General features: G+C 46.6%; 1 protein-coding gene and 2 long non-coding RNA genes across 4 annotated transcripts; 2 read left to right on the top strand and 1 right to left on the bottom strand.

Annotated features, from left to right (window-relative positions):
* Positions 1-3,578: 3,578 nt before the first annotated feature.
* LOC118212533 lies at positions 3,579-4,073 on the top strand. Of its 2 annotated transcripts, none has more exons than XR_004762259.1 (3): positions 3,579-3,704; positions 3,735-3,971; positions 4,022-4,073. It is a non-coding gene; the product is annotated as an uncharacterized LOC118212533 (long non-coding RNA). The 2 variants fall into 2 exon arrangements; XR_004762260.1 differs by having other exon boundaries at positions 3,735-3,921; positions 3,972-4,057.
* Positions 3,721-12,445, bottom strand: LOC118212532 (14-3-3 protein gamma-1-like). Its single transcript, XM_035390482.1, has 2 exons — positions 11,850-12,445; positions 3,721-6,338 (listed from the first exon to the last, which is right to left on the bottom strand). The coding sequence occupies exons 1-2, from the start codon at positions 11,934-11,936 to the stop codon at positions 5,682-5,684; spliced, it is 744 nt and encodes a 247-aa protein (XP_035246373.1). The 5' UTR covers positions 11,937-12,445; the 3' UTR covers positions 3,721-5,681.
* Positions 10,324-14,114, top strand: LOC118212534. The gene is made up of 3 exons (XR_004762261.1): positions 10,324-10,412; positions 13,035-13,161; positions 13,532-14,114. It is a non-coding gene; the product is annotated as an uncharacterized LOC118212534 (long non-coding RNA).
* The last annotated feature ends 1,310 nt before the right edge of the window (positions 14,115-15,424 follow it).

The following is a 15,424-nucleotide window of genomic DNA, read 5'->3' as shown; positions in this document are numbered from 1 at the left end:
TCTATGGTAGGACCACCCGTATGTTGCGCTGGTTTCCTTGGTATGTGCGGCTCATATCGCTCTTCTGAGAACAGGGACAGCGTGTGAAGGAGTGCTTGGTCATGGCTTAAGAATAGATTAATTTCCCAGCTCCAGAGTTACTCTGCAGTGATTATGGTGGGGGGGGGGGGGGGGGGGGGGGGTTGAAGTCAGCGTCATATTGCAACAGCTGGGGCACTGAACACTTCACACACACACACTCACACTCACACAGACACACGTACACACTCACGCTCACACTCACACTCACTCACACTCACACACACTTCACACACACACACGCTCACACTCACACACTCACACTCACTTCACACTCACACACTCACTCACACACACACACGCTCACACTCACACTCACTCACATACACTCACTCACACTTCACACACACACACGCTCACACACACACACATACACACTCACGCTCACGCACACACACATTCACATACACTCACACACACTTCACACTCACACACACACACTAAAAATAAAATAGGGTAAGATCAGAGTGGTACACCTCGTCATTGGCTTTGTATTCTCATGGTCAGATCTCCTGTTCTTGCCCCAGCAGATTTAAGTGCTGCATTTGTAAACTTTGTGAGTACATATTCCAGCTTACTGCAAACATGTACTCAGGGATCCTTAATTAAACGATTATACACGTTTTTCTGTTCGGTGGTAGTCAAAGAATGGGAAACAATGGGAGATTGATTTGGAAACAGAAATCTACAGGTGAGACATCATGAGAGTATTCAGCTAATTAGCTAATTTGGCCAGTGTAACTGGTGACAAGGGAACCCTGCAGACACACCAACCTTATCGGCCACCCTGCCGTACAGCTTTGAAACAAGCTGTATATTGTCGGTGTTGCACAAACGCTTTTTATCTCCTCAAACACAAAACACAAAAAGCTTGTGCTTTAGTCATGTGGGGTTTTTAACAAACTTTATTAGCTGTTGAGTTATGGAACGCCGGCAGTACACAAAGCTAACTGATGAGAACTCAGTGTGGTTTAAAAGAACAATGACAAAGAATGGATATACAGAGTTTGTATAGAACCCACAGTATGCTTTTAACGGTTCAGCCTGTTCCCAAGAATAAAGCATCATTTTCATTTTGTTTGATTTATTTAGTTAATATTGAGCTGTATTGCAACTATTATTCTTCTTGTTGAAGAGAGAATGTGTGCACATACACGCACACACACACACGCGCACACACACACGCACGCAAACACACACACATACACACAGACACAGACACACTGTAATTACACACTGCAATATGAGTCAATAGCTCCACTGTTTTGCGAGTACTTCTGATCCCAGAGATCCTCAGGGCGTGGCTGGTTTCTGTTTGCACCTTAAAATTCAGATTCAGCTGGTCCACCTAGGCCAGGAGTCCAGTCCGTTCTGCTGAGTCACCTCTCCTTCCTCCATCTCTTTCTTCCTTCTGCCTCTCTCTTCTTCCTCCACTGTTCCTGCCAGTCTTCTCTTCTCTCTTTCAGTCTGCAGCCTCCTCCCTTCCCCATCTCTCAGCACTCACACTCTCCATTTGCTTTTCTTCACACATGTCTCTATAGCAACTGTTTCCTTTGATATCATCCCCCATCGCCAAGGTAACAGCTCCCTCGGGGGTAAAGTTAGGCACCATGGCAACGATTTCCAGACCAATAATGTGCCAAAGAGTGAGAGCAGGATAGCAGGGGATTGGGCAATAGGGCCATCGTAACCTAGGGAGATGGGACATTTAACTGCTGTCCCAAGATGGAGGAGGATTGATCATTGCAACAGCCTGCTGCTTCCAAGCCAGTCACACCCCCGAATGGACATCTGACATCATCACTTTGATCATGACACACGAGTGCAGGTGTACGCCCTCCATGTCCTCAGTGATATTAACTCTTTTTCTCCTTCGTTTCAGATCCTGTGGATCCCACGCCAGGCCTGCAGACTGTGAGTAGCAGTAACAGGCTTGTCCTCTCAGATTCATTTCCCTTCCACGCCATTTACAGCTGACACTCAGGAAATCACTGACCCTTAAATTCACATTTTCAGGACATTTCAGGAATAAATTAAGTAAATGCCACACACGTGCAAAAATAGTCAAATATTTTTACCATAGTGGGCTATATGGTTTCTGTATATTTCTGTTATTACAACATTTGAGGCCTTAACCACCCAAAGAACCTAAATCTCTGTACCATGACCTTCACTGCAGTTTTTGGGGGACTTTTTGGGCAGGAGTAAAGGAAAACTAAACAAGGGATACATTTTAAAAAGCTGCTTCACATTCAGAATACCATAGTCAAAATAATCTTTGTCCGATTTACCAGTGACTGATACTGTAGAAGTAAAACACATTTATGTGCGAACGTACGCCTGCTGCTCGCTGTGTTCCGTCTGCCAACGGCAAAAGGAAAGAGGAACATTTTTCAGTTATGAAATTTAGAAACGGCAACGTTTTTCCTTCGAGTATGTAACGTGTAAGAAAGATAAAACACCCTTTTCTCTAAAGCTTTGCTACCGTGTTGCAGTGACTTAAAGCACAATGATCTTTCAAACTGACGAGTAACAGAAAACATCCAGTCAGAACCGTAGACCATACAGCAACCTTTATTTCAGCACGTTTCATCCAGAACATTTCCATTCTGCCATAAGCTGGGCACCCCTTCTGTCAATGACAGCAAAGCCTAGTACAGTCTGGCCAAGAGGAACACTGCAAGCAACCAATCAGTTAGCCAATGGTTAAAAAATTAAAATAAATAAATAACGTAGGAAAATAATAACCAATTAAATATTTTATTAAAAGCTAAATCAAAATATTTTCAGTCAAATGTTTTGATTTATTATTTGTGTACCTCAATACTTCAATATCAGCTAAACACTTGGCAAAACAGAACAAATTTGGGCAATTCTTTGTGAAATCAGTGACTCAAACATCAATGAACATGAACTCCACAGATTTTCTTGAAAGCTGGTTGAGATCCCTTCTTATTTAGACTCTGTGAGTGTGTGTGCGCATGTGAGTGAGAGAGAGAGAAAGTGTGTGTGTGTGTGTTTGAGTGTATGTGAGCATGTGAGGGAGAGTGTCTGAGTGTGTGAGCATGTGAGTGAGAGAGTGTGTGTGTGTGTGTGTGTGTGTGTGTGTGTGCGCGCATGTGAGTGAGAGAGAGAGAGAAAGTGTGTGTGTGTGTGTGTTTGAGTGTATGTGAGCATGTGAGGGAGAGTGTCTGTGTGTGTGTGTGTGTGTGTTTGTGTGTGAGCATGTGAGTGAAAGTGTCTGTGTGTGAGTGTGTATTTGAAGTCACGTTTTGTATTAACTCAATCAAATGCTTAGGGATATACAGTAATATATCAGACAGAACCCCAGGCACCACATAGCAATAATGTGACCTTGAAAATGCATTGAAGGTCAACAGTTGTATAGAGTTACATCATGAAAGAGATACATACGCCTCTGAGAAGGTTTTTCATCTTATTTAACAATGTTTCATTTTTGAGAAACTGGTAGTTGCTGACATGTTTTAGGACAGTCGAGTCAAAATGAATCTGACTTCACATTTATATTTTATATTATATTTTATTATATTATATATACTTAGTGTTTCGTGGGAGAAATGAACCGACTATCTGGAAAGTCTAGGGGTCAGATGAGCAGTCTGCAGGTGAGCAGTCTGCAGGTGAGCAGTCTGCAGGTGAGCAGTCTGATAACACACAAATGCGTCTTTAATTCTTTTACACGCTCTTAACAGCTTTTTTTTTGTTGTTGCATTGTTTTGCATGCACATTCTACCCTCCACATTAAGGACTGACTGAACTCCCCTTTAATACTCAAGCGGTCACAATGACAGTCCCAACGCCAGATGAGTTAGTGTCAGTCAGGTGACAGGGCGGACAGAGCGGTCAGGTGACAGGGCGGACAGAGCGGTCAGGTGACAGGGCGGACAGAGCGGTCAGGTGACAGGGCGGACAGAGCGGTCAGGTGACAGGGCGGTGGACTCACGGCTGCGTAGCGGCTTTGGAACATGCGCGGTGCAGCCGCTCGATTGACAGCAAGGCGAGGACGGCCTCCATTAATTCAGGGCCTTAAAACAGCCATTACCCACCAGCGATTTCACCATCAAACCCCAACACCAGCAGTACCGGCCACGCTAACGGCTCAGATGGGTTCAGCGTCCCAAATCCTGTCTGTGCAGCAATGGGGGGGGGGGGGTGTGGGGGGGGGGGGGTACTGGGTCAGGGGTGTGTTCTACAAAGCAGATTTGTCTGCATTGATGCTTTGCAAAGCGTGTTCAAGCTCCAAATTCACTGCTGTACGCGGAAGGTTGTGCGATGGTCTGAACGCTTGGAGAGAATTTATTTCTGCAGCACTAAAACACAACAACAGGGAACAGAGAAACGCTTGGGGTGGGGCATTGGGGGGGGGGTCACCCTATAATGCTTTTGTTTCTGCCGTGACTCGTTTGCAAGTGGGGGGGTGCGGGGGCGAGGCAGAGGTGGGGCGGGGGTGGTGGCAGGGCAGGGAATTTCAAACACGCGTGTTTTTAATACAGTATCTGCATATTTGCATTTCACATGTAATGGCAGCTGCTTGATGGTTTTTATGTGGTTTGTAGCTCTATGCAACCTCTGCAACGCACCCTAAGCCTCCACCATCATAGTGTTTATTTGCCGCACCCGCCCCCCCCGTCCCCCCTCCGCCACCTTTGGCGTTCCTCGTACTGCCCAGCGACAATACCGCCAACATCAGCCTGCTGGGAAAGTTGGCACGGGTACTAATGGACACAAATGCATAAGCTTACACACGCACGCACACACACGCATGCACGCATGCACACAGGCACATAAATGCAAGCATGCACACACACGCTCGCACACATACACGCACACACACACGCACATGCGCACACTCACTCACACACTCACACAGAAGAGGAACACGGCACCTGCCATCTAAACACAGAAGGGATGTGAAGCCCCTGTACAGGACACACTAAAGATGGTCTGTCACAGTTTCTTTGTTTCGTACACATTTATATATTCTACAAAGCACTTGAAATATGCCCCACCCCCAAATAAAGCACTTCCCACAGTAAAGGTTGAATGTGCTGTGGGACATTTGTAGTTTTACTGGGCCAGAAGAAGGCTTTTGGCCTACGGAAAATTCCAGAACAAACTGCTTGCGACAAAGACACCGAGCTCTGGGATGGCAGACAAGGAGACGCACGTAATACGCGGTTAGCGAGTGTGCACGCAAAGGCGGGGGGAGGTGGGGGGGGGGGTACGTTTGGTGCCTTTCAAGACATGTGGGAGGACACACGACAACCATGATTCACACAGGGGTGGAGGAGGAGGAGGAGATGGAGAGGAAGAATCCTGGGAGCAAGGATAAATATGAAGGGTTGCGGGGGGGTAGGGGGGTGTGGGACGAGGGGGAAAGGAGGGGGAGGCACATATGAGTTTGTTTTCCTAAGGAGACAGAGAGACAGAGGACAGAGAGAGGGAGAAACAGAGAAAGATAAAGAATGAGAATGGGATACAGAGGAAGGTGGGAGGGTGAAAGGGTATTTGGGGGCAGGGGGGCAGGGGGGATTGTAGCTAGTACCAGGTGGCAGGATTGGGGGGGGGGGGTTTGTAGGGGCTCAGTTGTTGGCCTCCCCAGCCTCGTCGTCCTGCTGGTCGCTGGTCCACAGGGTCAGGTTGTCCCGCAGCAGCTGCATGATGAGCGTGGAGTCCTTGTAGGAGTCCTCGTTGAGGGTGTCCAGCTCGGCGATGGCGTCGTCGAAGGCCTGCTTGGCCAGGTGGCAGGCCTGCTCGGGCGCGTTCTGGATCTCGTAGTAGAAGACGGAGAAGTTGAGCGCCAGGCCCAGGCGGATGGGGTGGGTGGGCTGCATGTGCTCCTTGCTGATCTCGAACGCCTCCTTGTAGGAGGCCTCCGAAGACTCCACCACGGCGGCCCTCTTCTCGCCCGCCGCCACCTCCGCCAGGTAGCGGTAGTAGTCGCCCTTCATCTTCAGGTAGAAGACCTTGCTCTCGAACTGGGCCTCGCCACAGTTCTTCACCAGGAAGCCGTCGAGCAGCGACAGGACGTCCCGGCACACCGACTCCAGCTCCTTCTCGATCTTCTCGCGGTACGCCCGCACCATCTCCAGCTTCTTCTCGTTGCCGTCGGCCGAGGTCTTCTGCTCGATGCTGGAGATGACCCGCCAGGACGAGCGCCGCGCCCCCACCACGTTCTTGTAGGCCACGGACAGCAGGTTGCGGTCCTCGTTGGACAGCGGCTCGTTCAGCTCCGTCACCTGCAGGGGCACGGAGGAGGCAAGTCGGGTCAGGGGATAAGACGGCGTTTGGATGTTTACAGACAGAATGTTTGTTCGATGCGAACAGCCATGTTTTAGATTGCCTCCTCCTGGCTGTGGCGTCCGAGACTCAACGTTGTCAGATTCCAGAGTTTAAAAAACAAGTCCGCGGAACCATGTGAGACACTCATTTAATTTAGTGGTCAATTTTGAATGTGTAGTCCTCAATCAGTAAGCTTCTAATTTTTAAAACTTTTTCCAGAAAATTCCGTTTTTAATCTGAACTGGGTAGCACTTATGACAAAAAGACACAGGAAAAACTTCACTACTGACCCCACAAGCCCTACTGACAACATCAGAACTCAGTCACCTATTGTCCATAGACAATGTGTGGAATTATATCCTTAATCCTTAATTACTGATGGCTTTACACATTCAGAATGCATTAATCTTCTTAATTAAGAAAGCTGAGTGACAAAAAGCCATATTTTCACTTCAGGCTAATGATTTGACCTTTCAGGTGTTTCCTGATTGACAAGGTATTGCATAATGCTTACGTTAATGACCACAGCAAAAACAAAATCAGGTTCCTGAAGTACTCTGGCTTTGCAGCCAAGCTAATTATTTCCCCGGCTAACAATGTTCGGTTGCGCGAACATTCCCGGAAGCCTGAGGAAAGTTCTCCTCGGAAACTGACATCCGATCCATTTCCTGGAAGTCCCCGGAACGGTATCTTAAATGCCACAAGGACCATTACAGGAACGGCCCTGAGTGTTATTTCGTTTCGTTATTCAAGTTAAAGAATGATTTGAAGAGTGGACGGTCAGGAGTGTATACTACCAGGAATGTTAGCAACGTGAAACAGACCTGCTAAATAAAAGCTTCAGTTTGTAACATCCTGAAAATGTCCTCTCCGTCGTCCATTCCAGCAAGTTTGTACACAACGTCTGGAATGTTTTTGTTCGATTGTAACAGAGTTTGTTTGGAAAAACTACAGATTTTTCTGGGACCCACCCCATCCTAATTCATAACGCTGTCTCACAGCAGAATGGGAAACAAAACCAGAACCTTCTCCGACGTTCTGGAAATGTTTTCTATTGGCTGGGAGAACATTTATTTCCTGTGTGTGTCACACATGCTGTTGGGAACTGCCTGATAAATACATGACTCCTCTCCACACAGTGTGTCATCCCTCTTTTAACGCAATAAGTACTCATTAAATACTTTCATCTGAAGTGCCTCCCCTGCTGGTGACTCAGCCAAAGCACATTCACAGCGCTAACAGATGCATGCCGAAAGGCACCGTTTAAAAATGGACTTTCTATAAACGTCGCCTTCACAGCGTGAAATGGATCAGAGGGGTGACGATGCCCTCCTTAAAGGCCCATTATGTAATGGCCAGCTCCAGAAAATGGGGCGGGGCTAGATCTCAGAGAATTCTGGGAAAAGTCATCTCCGCACATTCCCTCATCTGTCTTATCCAGGCCTAGGAAATCCTCCTAGTTAACACATGCGTTACTGGCATGACCACACATGGGCAATAGTGTCACCAAGGCCGTACTTTACAGGAAATTTAAATCAACAGTATCAACTACATGAGAAATACTTATACTAATAACTCAGAATGAGAATGAGTTAAGAACTGTAATGATTAAGATACTGTACTTTTATTTTTTTAAATAATTCAAATCACAACTGATATAACTACTGGAAAAAAGCCATTCTGACCCCGCGGGACAGCCTGGCGGGACAGGGCCAGCTGTGTCCCGCGCCCGTGGGTGACTCAGGCACAGCGGGCACATGGCACAGCCCAGGACTGGACCGGCCTGCGCTTAGGGCAAGGACCTTTCCAAAATCAAGCATTCCAGGGTTTGAACCATTTTAAATTATTGCCAGTTTCCTGTTTTATGACTGTCATATGGGATGGCAGAATAACAGACTTAACAGAATTTACAGCAATTACTTTTCTCAGTAATATAGAAATTGATCATTATTATTAATATTATCGGTACTAGAAGTAGTAGTAGCAGCAATAGTAGTAGTATTTGCTTATCATTCTTATCGTCATCATCATAATTATTGTATTTGAGATTCTCCGTTTAGCAGAATATTAATAGACTTTTACGTTGGATGGCTTTGGCCTTAATGGGGGCCTATATTTAGCAATACTTGTACCCAAGTGGGCACAGAGGTCACAAGGACACTGATTTGCCTCTGAGGACTCAAGTTCCACTCTCCCAAACGAGCTGTGGGCAGCCCAGTATGCGTCACTGGTGCAACACGCTGATCCAGAATACCCCGGGCTGACCACGCCCAGGCTGCCCAGCGCACATGCAGAAAGGTGCCTGGTCATCGCTGATATTAGCACACTATGCTAACGCTCCATTGCTGCCATTAGCACGCTATGCTAATGCTCCGCCGCTGCCATTAGCACACTATGCTAATGCTCCACTGCTGCCATTAGCACGCTATGCTGACGCTCCACCGCTGCCATTAGCATGCTATGCTAAATCTCCACCACATCCATTAGCACACTATGCTAAAGCTCCACCGCTGCCATTAGCATGCTATGCTAGCGCTCTACCGCTGCCATTAGCATAATATGCTAACACTTCCTGCTGTCCATGCAGACCCTGGTACAGGACAAGCACTTTCTGCACATGCCAAAAATTAGGTCTGTACGATACACCAATCATGGGTGGACATTTTGCATCATAACATGCCACACCTAGATATCGACAGAAGACCAGCAATGGAGGGATAATTATTTCCTGTGCACCCGTACAGATATGAACCAGTGTTTTCTCCCATGACAGCAGATCAGCGTGAACAAGCCTTTTCTGTTTTTTATACATTCCTGCACTCACACTCAAATGCTCAATAACATACTTTTTAAAAGTAATAACATGCTTTCCGGCGTTTGAATGCTTAATCAAATGATCTCTGAAGGTAGGCTATTGGTCATCCGTTTCTGATGAGGCACCAGATGTGAAATACACAAACAGGTGCAGGAAGAAGGAATCAAATCGGCTTCTGCCACAGAATTATCTACACCTGAGAGGGGCATGGCGTTTCCAGGCAGTAACCACGGGTGAGCCCAAGAGCTGCAGCCTGGCTCTCTGAGCTACGAAAAGGCAGGACCTCTCACTGTCCACTGTGTCCACACTGAACAGGTTCCTCCAACTAATAGCCAAGAGTAACAAATGGCGGCTCCTTCCGACGTCCGTCATGCGCCGTATTAAGGCCTCTGATCGTTTCGGGGGCTTCCGAATATATATAATTCATTAATCAACCAGTTCAACCTTTCAAACGAAGAACAGAACTTCCTGATACGTTTTTAATTGGTTATTTTTACAGACGAATTGAAAATGATTGGTTCCCTACAATTAATCGATATGATTGGTGTAAGGCGGTGGTGTCAAACTCGTGCCATGGAGGGCCGTGTGTATGCAGGTTTTCATTCCAACCAATTAATGCTGCCTTAATTGAGTCCAATTACTCATTCAGCCATATGCGTTTAACTGCATTGAAGCACAGAATATAAGAACATTTTTATTTAGACAATGCGGGTCACCATAGACGTCGGGTCACCATTGTGCACAAACCTGCATCCCTAATTCAGCAAATAATTTAACTAATTATATAATCAAGATCTGAGGCTGGAATGAAAACCTGCATACACACGGCCCTCCATGGCACGAGTTTGACACCACTGGTGTAAGGTATTCCCGCAGAAAGGAAAATGCGAGAGATCGACGTGACCGCGAGCGTTGGCTACAAATGAGCTTGCTAGTCTATTTATTCAACGGAGCAAGTTATGCAATAACTATTTGAAGTACATATTCGCGTTTCGGTCTTCTATTGTATTGACACACAGGCTACATTCGCAATTTTTGTACGTGAAATAAAGGCTAGCTTTACTGTCAGCAACTATACGGAAACGTTAGGCAGAGGTGGTGTTACCAATTAGCTTTCGTTAGCTACGGCCATCTACACAGCTGGTGCACCTTCCCCGAGACTGCACAGAGAAGGAAGGAAAAAAACTCCGAAATGAAGCTTGAGGCCCAGATGAAGGTACGAGATGCAGATAATGTACATTTAATATGTATATAATGTGTTTCGTCAGAATATTAAGTGCTTGTAGATGGTTAAATGTGGCTAACAGCCGTTAGCTGTTAGCTTGAATGGACACCTCAGGTCCAAATGTCATTAAGAGTGATGTGACGTTATTCGACGTCAGTCTGTGCACGCGGTTGAACGGTCATGTTTTTTTTATTTTTTTTTTTTATTTAAAATATAGTCTAAATGAGAAATTTATGCGAACTTGGAACTGCTCAAATGTTTGTTCGTGGTTCATCAAATTCTCAAGGTAAAAGCATCATCAGATGTGATGATTGGTGCTTCTGCAACAGAATACTGCATATATACCTATGTGAACAAACTATTTTAAACTACGAATTGTGTCATGGTTTTTACTTGAAGGCAAAAAAATAGCTAGATGACTAGATAGCAAAGTAAGGTTACACCTTGAAATCGGCCGGCCAACCTGCCAACACATGGATTGGCTGGCTCCTGTCTGAGGGAGGGGGAGGTCAAAAATATCGCTTAGGGGCACAGAAGGGGTAACATTAGTAAGACCAGTGCTGCTCGTCATTTACTGAGCTAGCCAACTGATTTACCTAAACGAATAGCTGCGCTAACGTATGTTATAGGCGTAGTTATCTAGATAACGCTAGTTCAGCTTCAATCGGTCGTAAGCAATACTGCCCTCTAACCATATGACATTCAGTGAGACAACACAGCAATATTTTTTTATCGGGAAAATAATTCTAAATGGTTAAACATGACTGAACAGTCTGCTCGCAAAATCGTTAAAGATTGATAAGCTAGAGAGCTATACTATACGATTTTTTCTTGCTTCCAGGATGTTTTTAAAAATCTGTTAAATTTGTGAGCAGTTAATTAGTAGCTGGCTATAAGTATACCGGCTAAATTTTGAAACCTAATAGACTATAGTAAGGTACCCAACGCTAGTCTAGTAATTACCTGATTTTGTTCGCATTTGCAGTAGCTAGTAGTGAGCTAACGTTACCCAGCAAACCTTAGTTTACTAATTTGTGCCGGAGTTTAACCCAAAGACCGTTGCCTATGCGCTTGCTAGCTAGCGCGGCTTATTGAGCGAAGGGTACATCGGCAATGGCGATAGCAAGCTAATGACTCAGTATCAATCTGTCTATGGAGCATACAGTTAGCTAGCTTAGCCGGAACTTGCATGACACGGCTTTTTAACGAACTGGCAAGAGAACTGGCAACCGGTCTTTTCAACGTTGCATTTCACTGGATATACAAGTTAACCAGCTGGAAGCCTAATACTACTGGTAAGCGTTACTGTGTAGAGTGTCAGTTCGAACAGTGCAGTGATGTGTGGACTCACCCACGTTATCGTTTTGCTAGCTGCCCACACATGTTCGGAAATGATCATTAGCATATGTCACATAATGGTACACTCACCAGTTTCATCGCAGAGGCCATGTCATCGTATCGTTCAGCCTGCTCCGCCAGACGGGCTCTCTGCACGAGCTGCTCCCTGTCCACCATACTAGCGACTATAGACTGACTCACTGGACACTGTGAACCGGCTGAACACGCATACACCGAGGTGTAGCCAACTACCCAACGCAGAAGCGCAAACGTTTAATGCTTGCCAGCCAAATACGTTAGCTTCTAAATGAGCTGACACCGACACTCCACCCAAAAAAGACGTTAAATGTCTGGAGTATGCAAGGCAACGTTTCAGATCAGAAGCACAGATCGATCGTGACTATCGCTAGCTATCTAGCAAAATTATGTTATAATTGCCTGTCAGTTCCAATGATATTCTGTATTTCACGACCCTTACTGTAACTTCTATTACTTTCGATTTCGCTTGCCTCTCAATAGCTAGTGAGACTAGCTGCAGCTACCGTCCTGAGTGGGCTAACCCCCAGTTCTCCGCCACTTGCTTCCCCTTGATCAGTGCTAAGCTAGCGCTGTTCTTGCCTCTCACACTTTGCCGCAGTCGCGCCGGCGCTCCGTGGTCCCCACTCTGGCCAGGGGGAGGGGGGTGGGGGGGTGGTCAGAGATATTTCATGGTGACGTCAGCTTCTATAAATAGAATCGCAGAAAGTAGGCGTGCACCTGCGCAGTGCGACGTGCTGCATTTTGCGTTGCAGCAGCCCAGGGGCGTGTGCGCGGTGCTTTGACCTCCCTAAATAGCAACTGGTGCAGTATCCGTATTGATTCAGTGGAGTGCTTATGAAAAAGATGTAGATACACATTATTCTATTTCCCAGTGGTGCTTTGAAACACGGAATTGCCTTCGGAAATACTCCAAGCACCGTGTTTTTGAGTCTGATACAAACCTGTTTGATGGTTATGCTAATTCTGTTCATCATTGTGTTACCCTTTAAAGTGTGTGGCAAACGAGTCTTCGCAACTGTGACCTTAGACTAATTCAGCTGTTCCATCTGTGGCGGAGCATTGATGTTAATGGACATTATCCTAATGGTCGTTAAAGTCTGCTTCAAGTTTTTATATGAATTATATCATTAAACATGAAATCAAAGACAGTTATGATAGAATGAGCATAAAATGAAAATTCCCCTCTGAAATCAGGCATTTGTATTTTACTTATAAATGCACTATGCTTTATTCCAGTCAAGTGCTCACACCCACATATTCTACCCAGCCGGCGTGACTGCACTGGCTAAATCCAGGACACTGGCAGGAGCTGTCATCTTCTTCTTCAATGGTGTTTATTGCCGGCTTGTAACATACATGGAAGGTGCATTACCGCCACCTACAGTGCTGGAGTGTGGAGCAGATTAGGCCAGTAGGCAGATCCTATAGCCCAAACCCATTTCTAATAGATGTTGCAGTACGGCCGTATAATTCCTACTTGAACCTTCCGCCTCACCCAAAATGTCTCTGATATCACTTACCCTACCACAGCCCTCCACTGTCCTGTTAAATGATGTCGTTCTTTCATTGACAAATGTGCCACGTGACATTACATGCTGAACCGTCTCTGGTACCATAGACATCTCACACACCCCATCTACGTGTCTCCCCTTCAGCCACAAACCAGAATTCAGCCCAGTGTGCCCCAGCCTTACCCCGCCCTAAGGTACCCCTCTTTCCTGTTTACCCCCTAGCCTGCTTTGCCCTAATGGAGTTCTGCAGTTTGTACAGCCGTCTGCCATCTTTGCCATGGCTCCCCTGCTCCTGCCACTCTGCCACACAGCCGACCTGATGATCCTAATGGGACCTTAATATCAATCACTTCCTGCTTTAATGCCTTTTTTGGCTATTTGTCTGCTACTTCATTTCTGGCTGGATCCATCTGTTTTTGGTTCGGGTGTCTGGTAAAGCCGGTTCAACTAGCTTTAGCTAACTACTCAGCCTGCAGTGCTGTAATAACTTGTTTAGCCAGCAGGCTAATAACGGGTAAGAATGTCTTGCGCAGGTGCTACATGAATAAGCACACGGGTCACATACTCCGCGTTGTGTCCAGTAAGGGGCCGGTAGTCGGTACATGAAATGACACCTGGAGCGGGAACGGGTGGATGCCGTAGCACATGGAAATAGCCAGCACCGCTACACCGGCAAATATGCAGCCAGCTGCCCTCCGAGAACCCGCCGGGACCCCACAGAGACCCCGCGAGAACCCACCAGGACCCTGCCTGAAACCCGCCGGGACCCTGCCTGGAACCCGCCGGGAACCTGCCTGAAACCCGCTGGGACCCCACAGAGACCCCATCAGGAACCCGCCAGGACCCCACAGAGACCCCATCAGGAACCTGCCGTGTGCACGGCCGTCTCTGCGCCGATTTGGCGGGTCGGCACCGCGGCGGCCCGCTCGCAGACGGGTCAGCTGAGGTAGAACCCGTTAAAGCGAAGCAGTTGGCGGATGAGGCTGGCGGTAGTGCTGATCTGCAGCGCGCTGCCGGGCCGACCGTTGGCACCGCCCCCGGCCCGATGGCGGCTCGCCGGCTGTGCATTAATCATTAGAGTCCGACTGCTGTCTCCCAGCGCCCGGACTCAGCAGTTGCTGCTGTTGGCACGCTGAAGTAGACTTAGGTAACGAGATTAATGTTTTTATTGCCTACAAGTTGTAGGCAATATTTTTTGCAAATCACAGCAATATTTTAAAGGTACGGAGCATAGAGGTAGAAGTTAGAAGTTAACTTGGGTAGAAATATTATCACGCCAAGAATCCCACCAATAGCATCACTAGGGTCAGGGTCCCCAATCCTGGTCCTGGGGGCCCACAGGGTCTGTAGGGTTTTACTTTCACCCTACCATAAGAACCCAGTTTAGACCCAAGAACCCGGGTGTGTAATCACCTGGCCTTTTATGCTGGGAAAGTGTAGCTGACTCATCTGCTCTTAACAAAAACTTCTGGGATGCAACCCCACCTGGATACCCTTCATTTCCAATGATATAGACAATTTTCCTTTATCAATTGTAATACTAATAAATTTAAAACATTGATTATCGTTGTTTTGTGGATTATTTGGCAATACAAAAACCATTTTAATAACCCTCTACTGCACGCATTTTGATTTTACGTTGAATAAATTATTCTGCCCTATTTCTTGGATTATTTGGGACCTCTGATTATGTATCAGTGATAATTTATTTAACTTTCACCCCCCCCCGGACATTTTGTTAACTTAGGGCAACGCTGTTCCATTAGGGTACTAAAGCACCAGGCAAAGTGCATTTCCTGGGCAGGTATTTAATGTTTGTAATAAGGACTTTGTTCCATTTTAAAATATTGTTAAGAACATATTTACCACGTGTAGCAAGTACTAGAATGACACGGCTGTTGTTCAATTTGAAATATTGAGTGTGCTCGTAGGCCGCTTTATTAGGTACACCTGCTCGTTAAACGGGAACAGCCTGCCCCTCGAAACAGCGATGCACAGGGCTGCAGACGTGGTGAAGACCGAACGTTACTGTGGGCTGGACCTGTGATCTGAGCGACAGTCTGTGGGCGCCGACACCCTGTCAGTCAGAGAGGTCAGGGGAGCATGTGCAGACTC

The sequence above is a fragment of the Anguilla anguilla genome, chromosome 14 (assembly GCF_013347855.1).
Source record: "Anguilla anguilla isolate fAngAng1 chromosome 14, fAngAng1.pri, whole genome shotgun sequence".
In the NCBI taxonomy this organism is placed as follows: Eukaryota; Metazoa; Chordata; class Actinopteri; order Anguilliformes; family Anguillidae; genus Anguilla; species Anguilla anguilla.
This window is presented reverse-complemented; position numbering and strand designations above follow the sequence as displayed.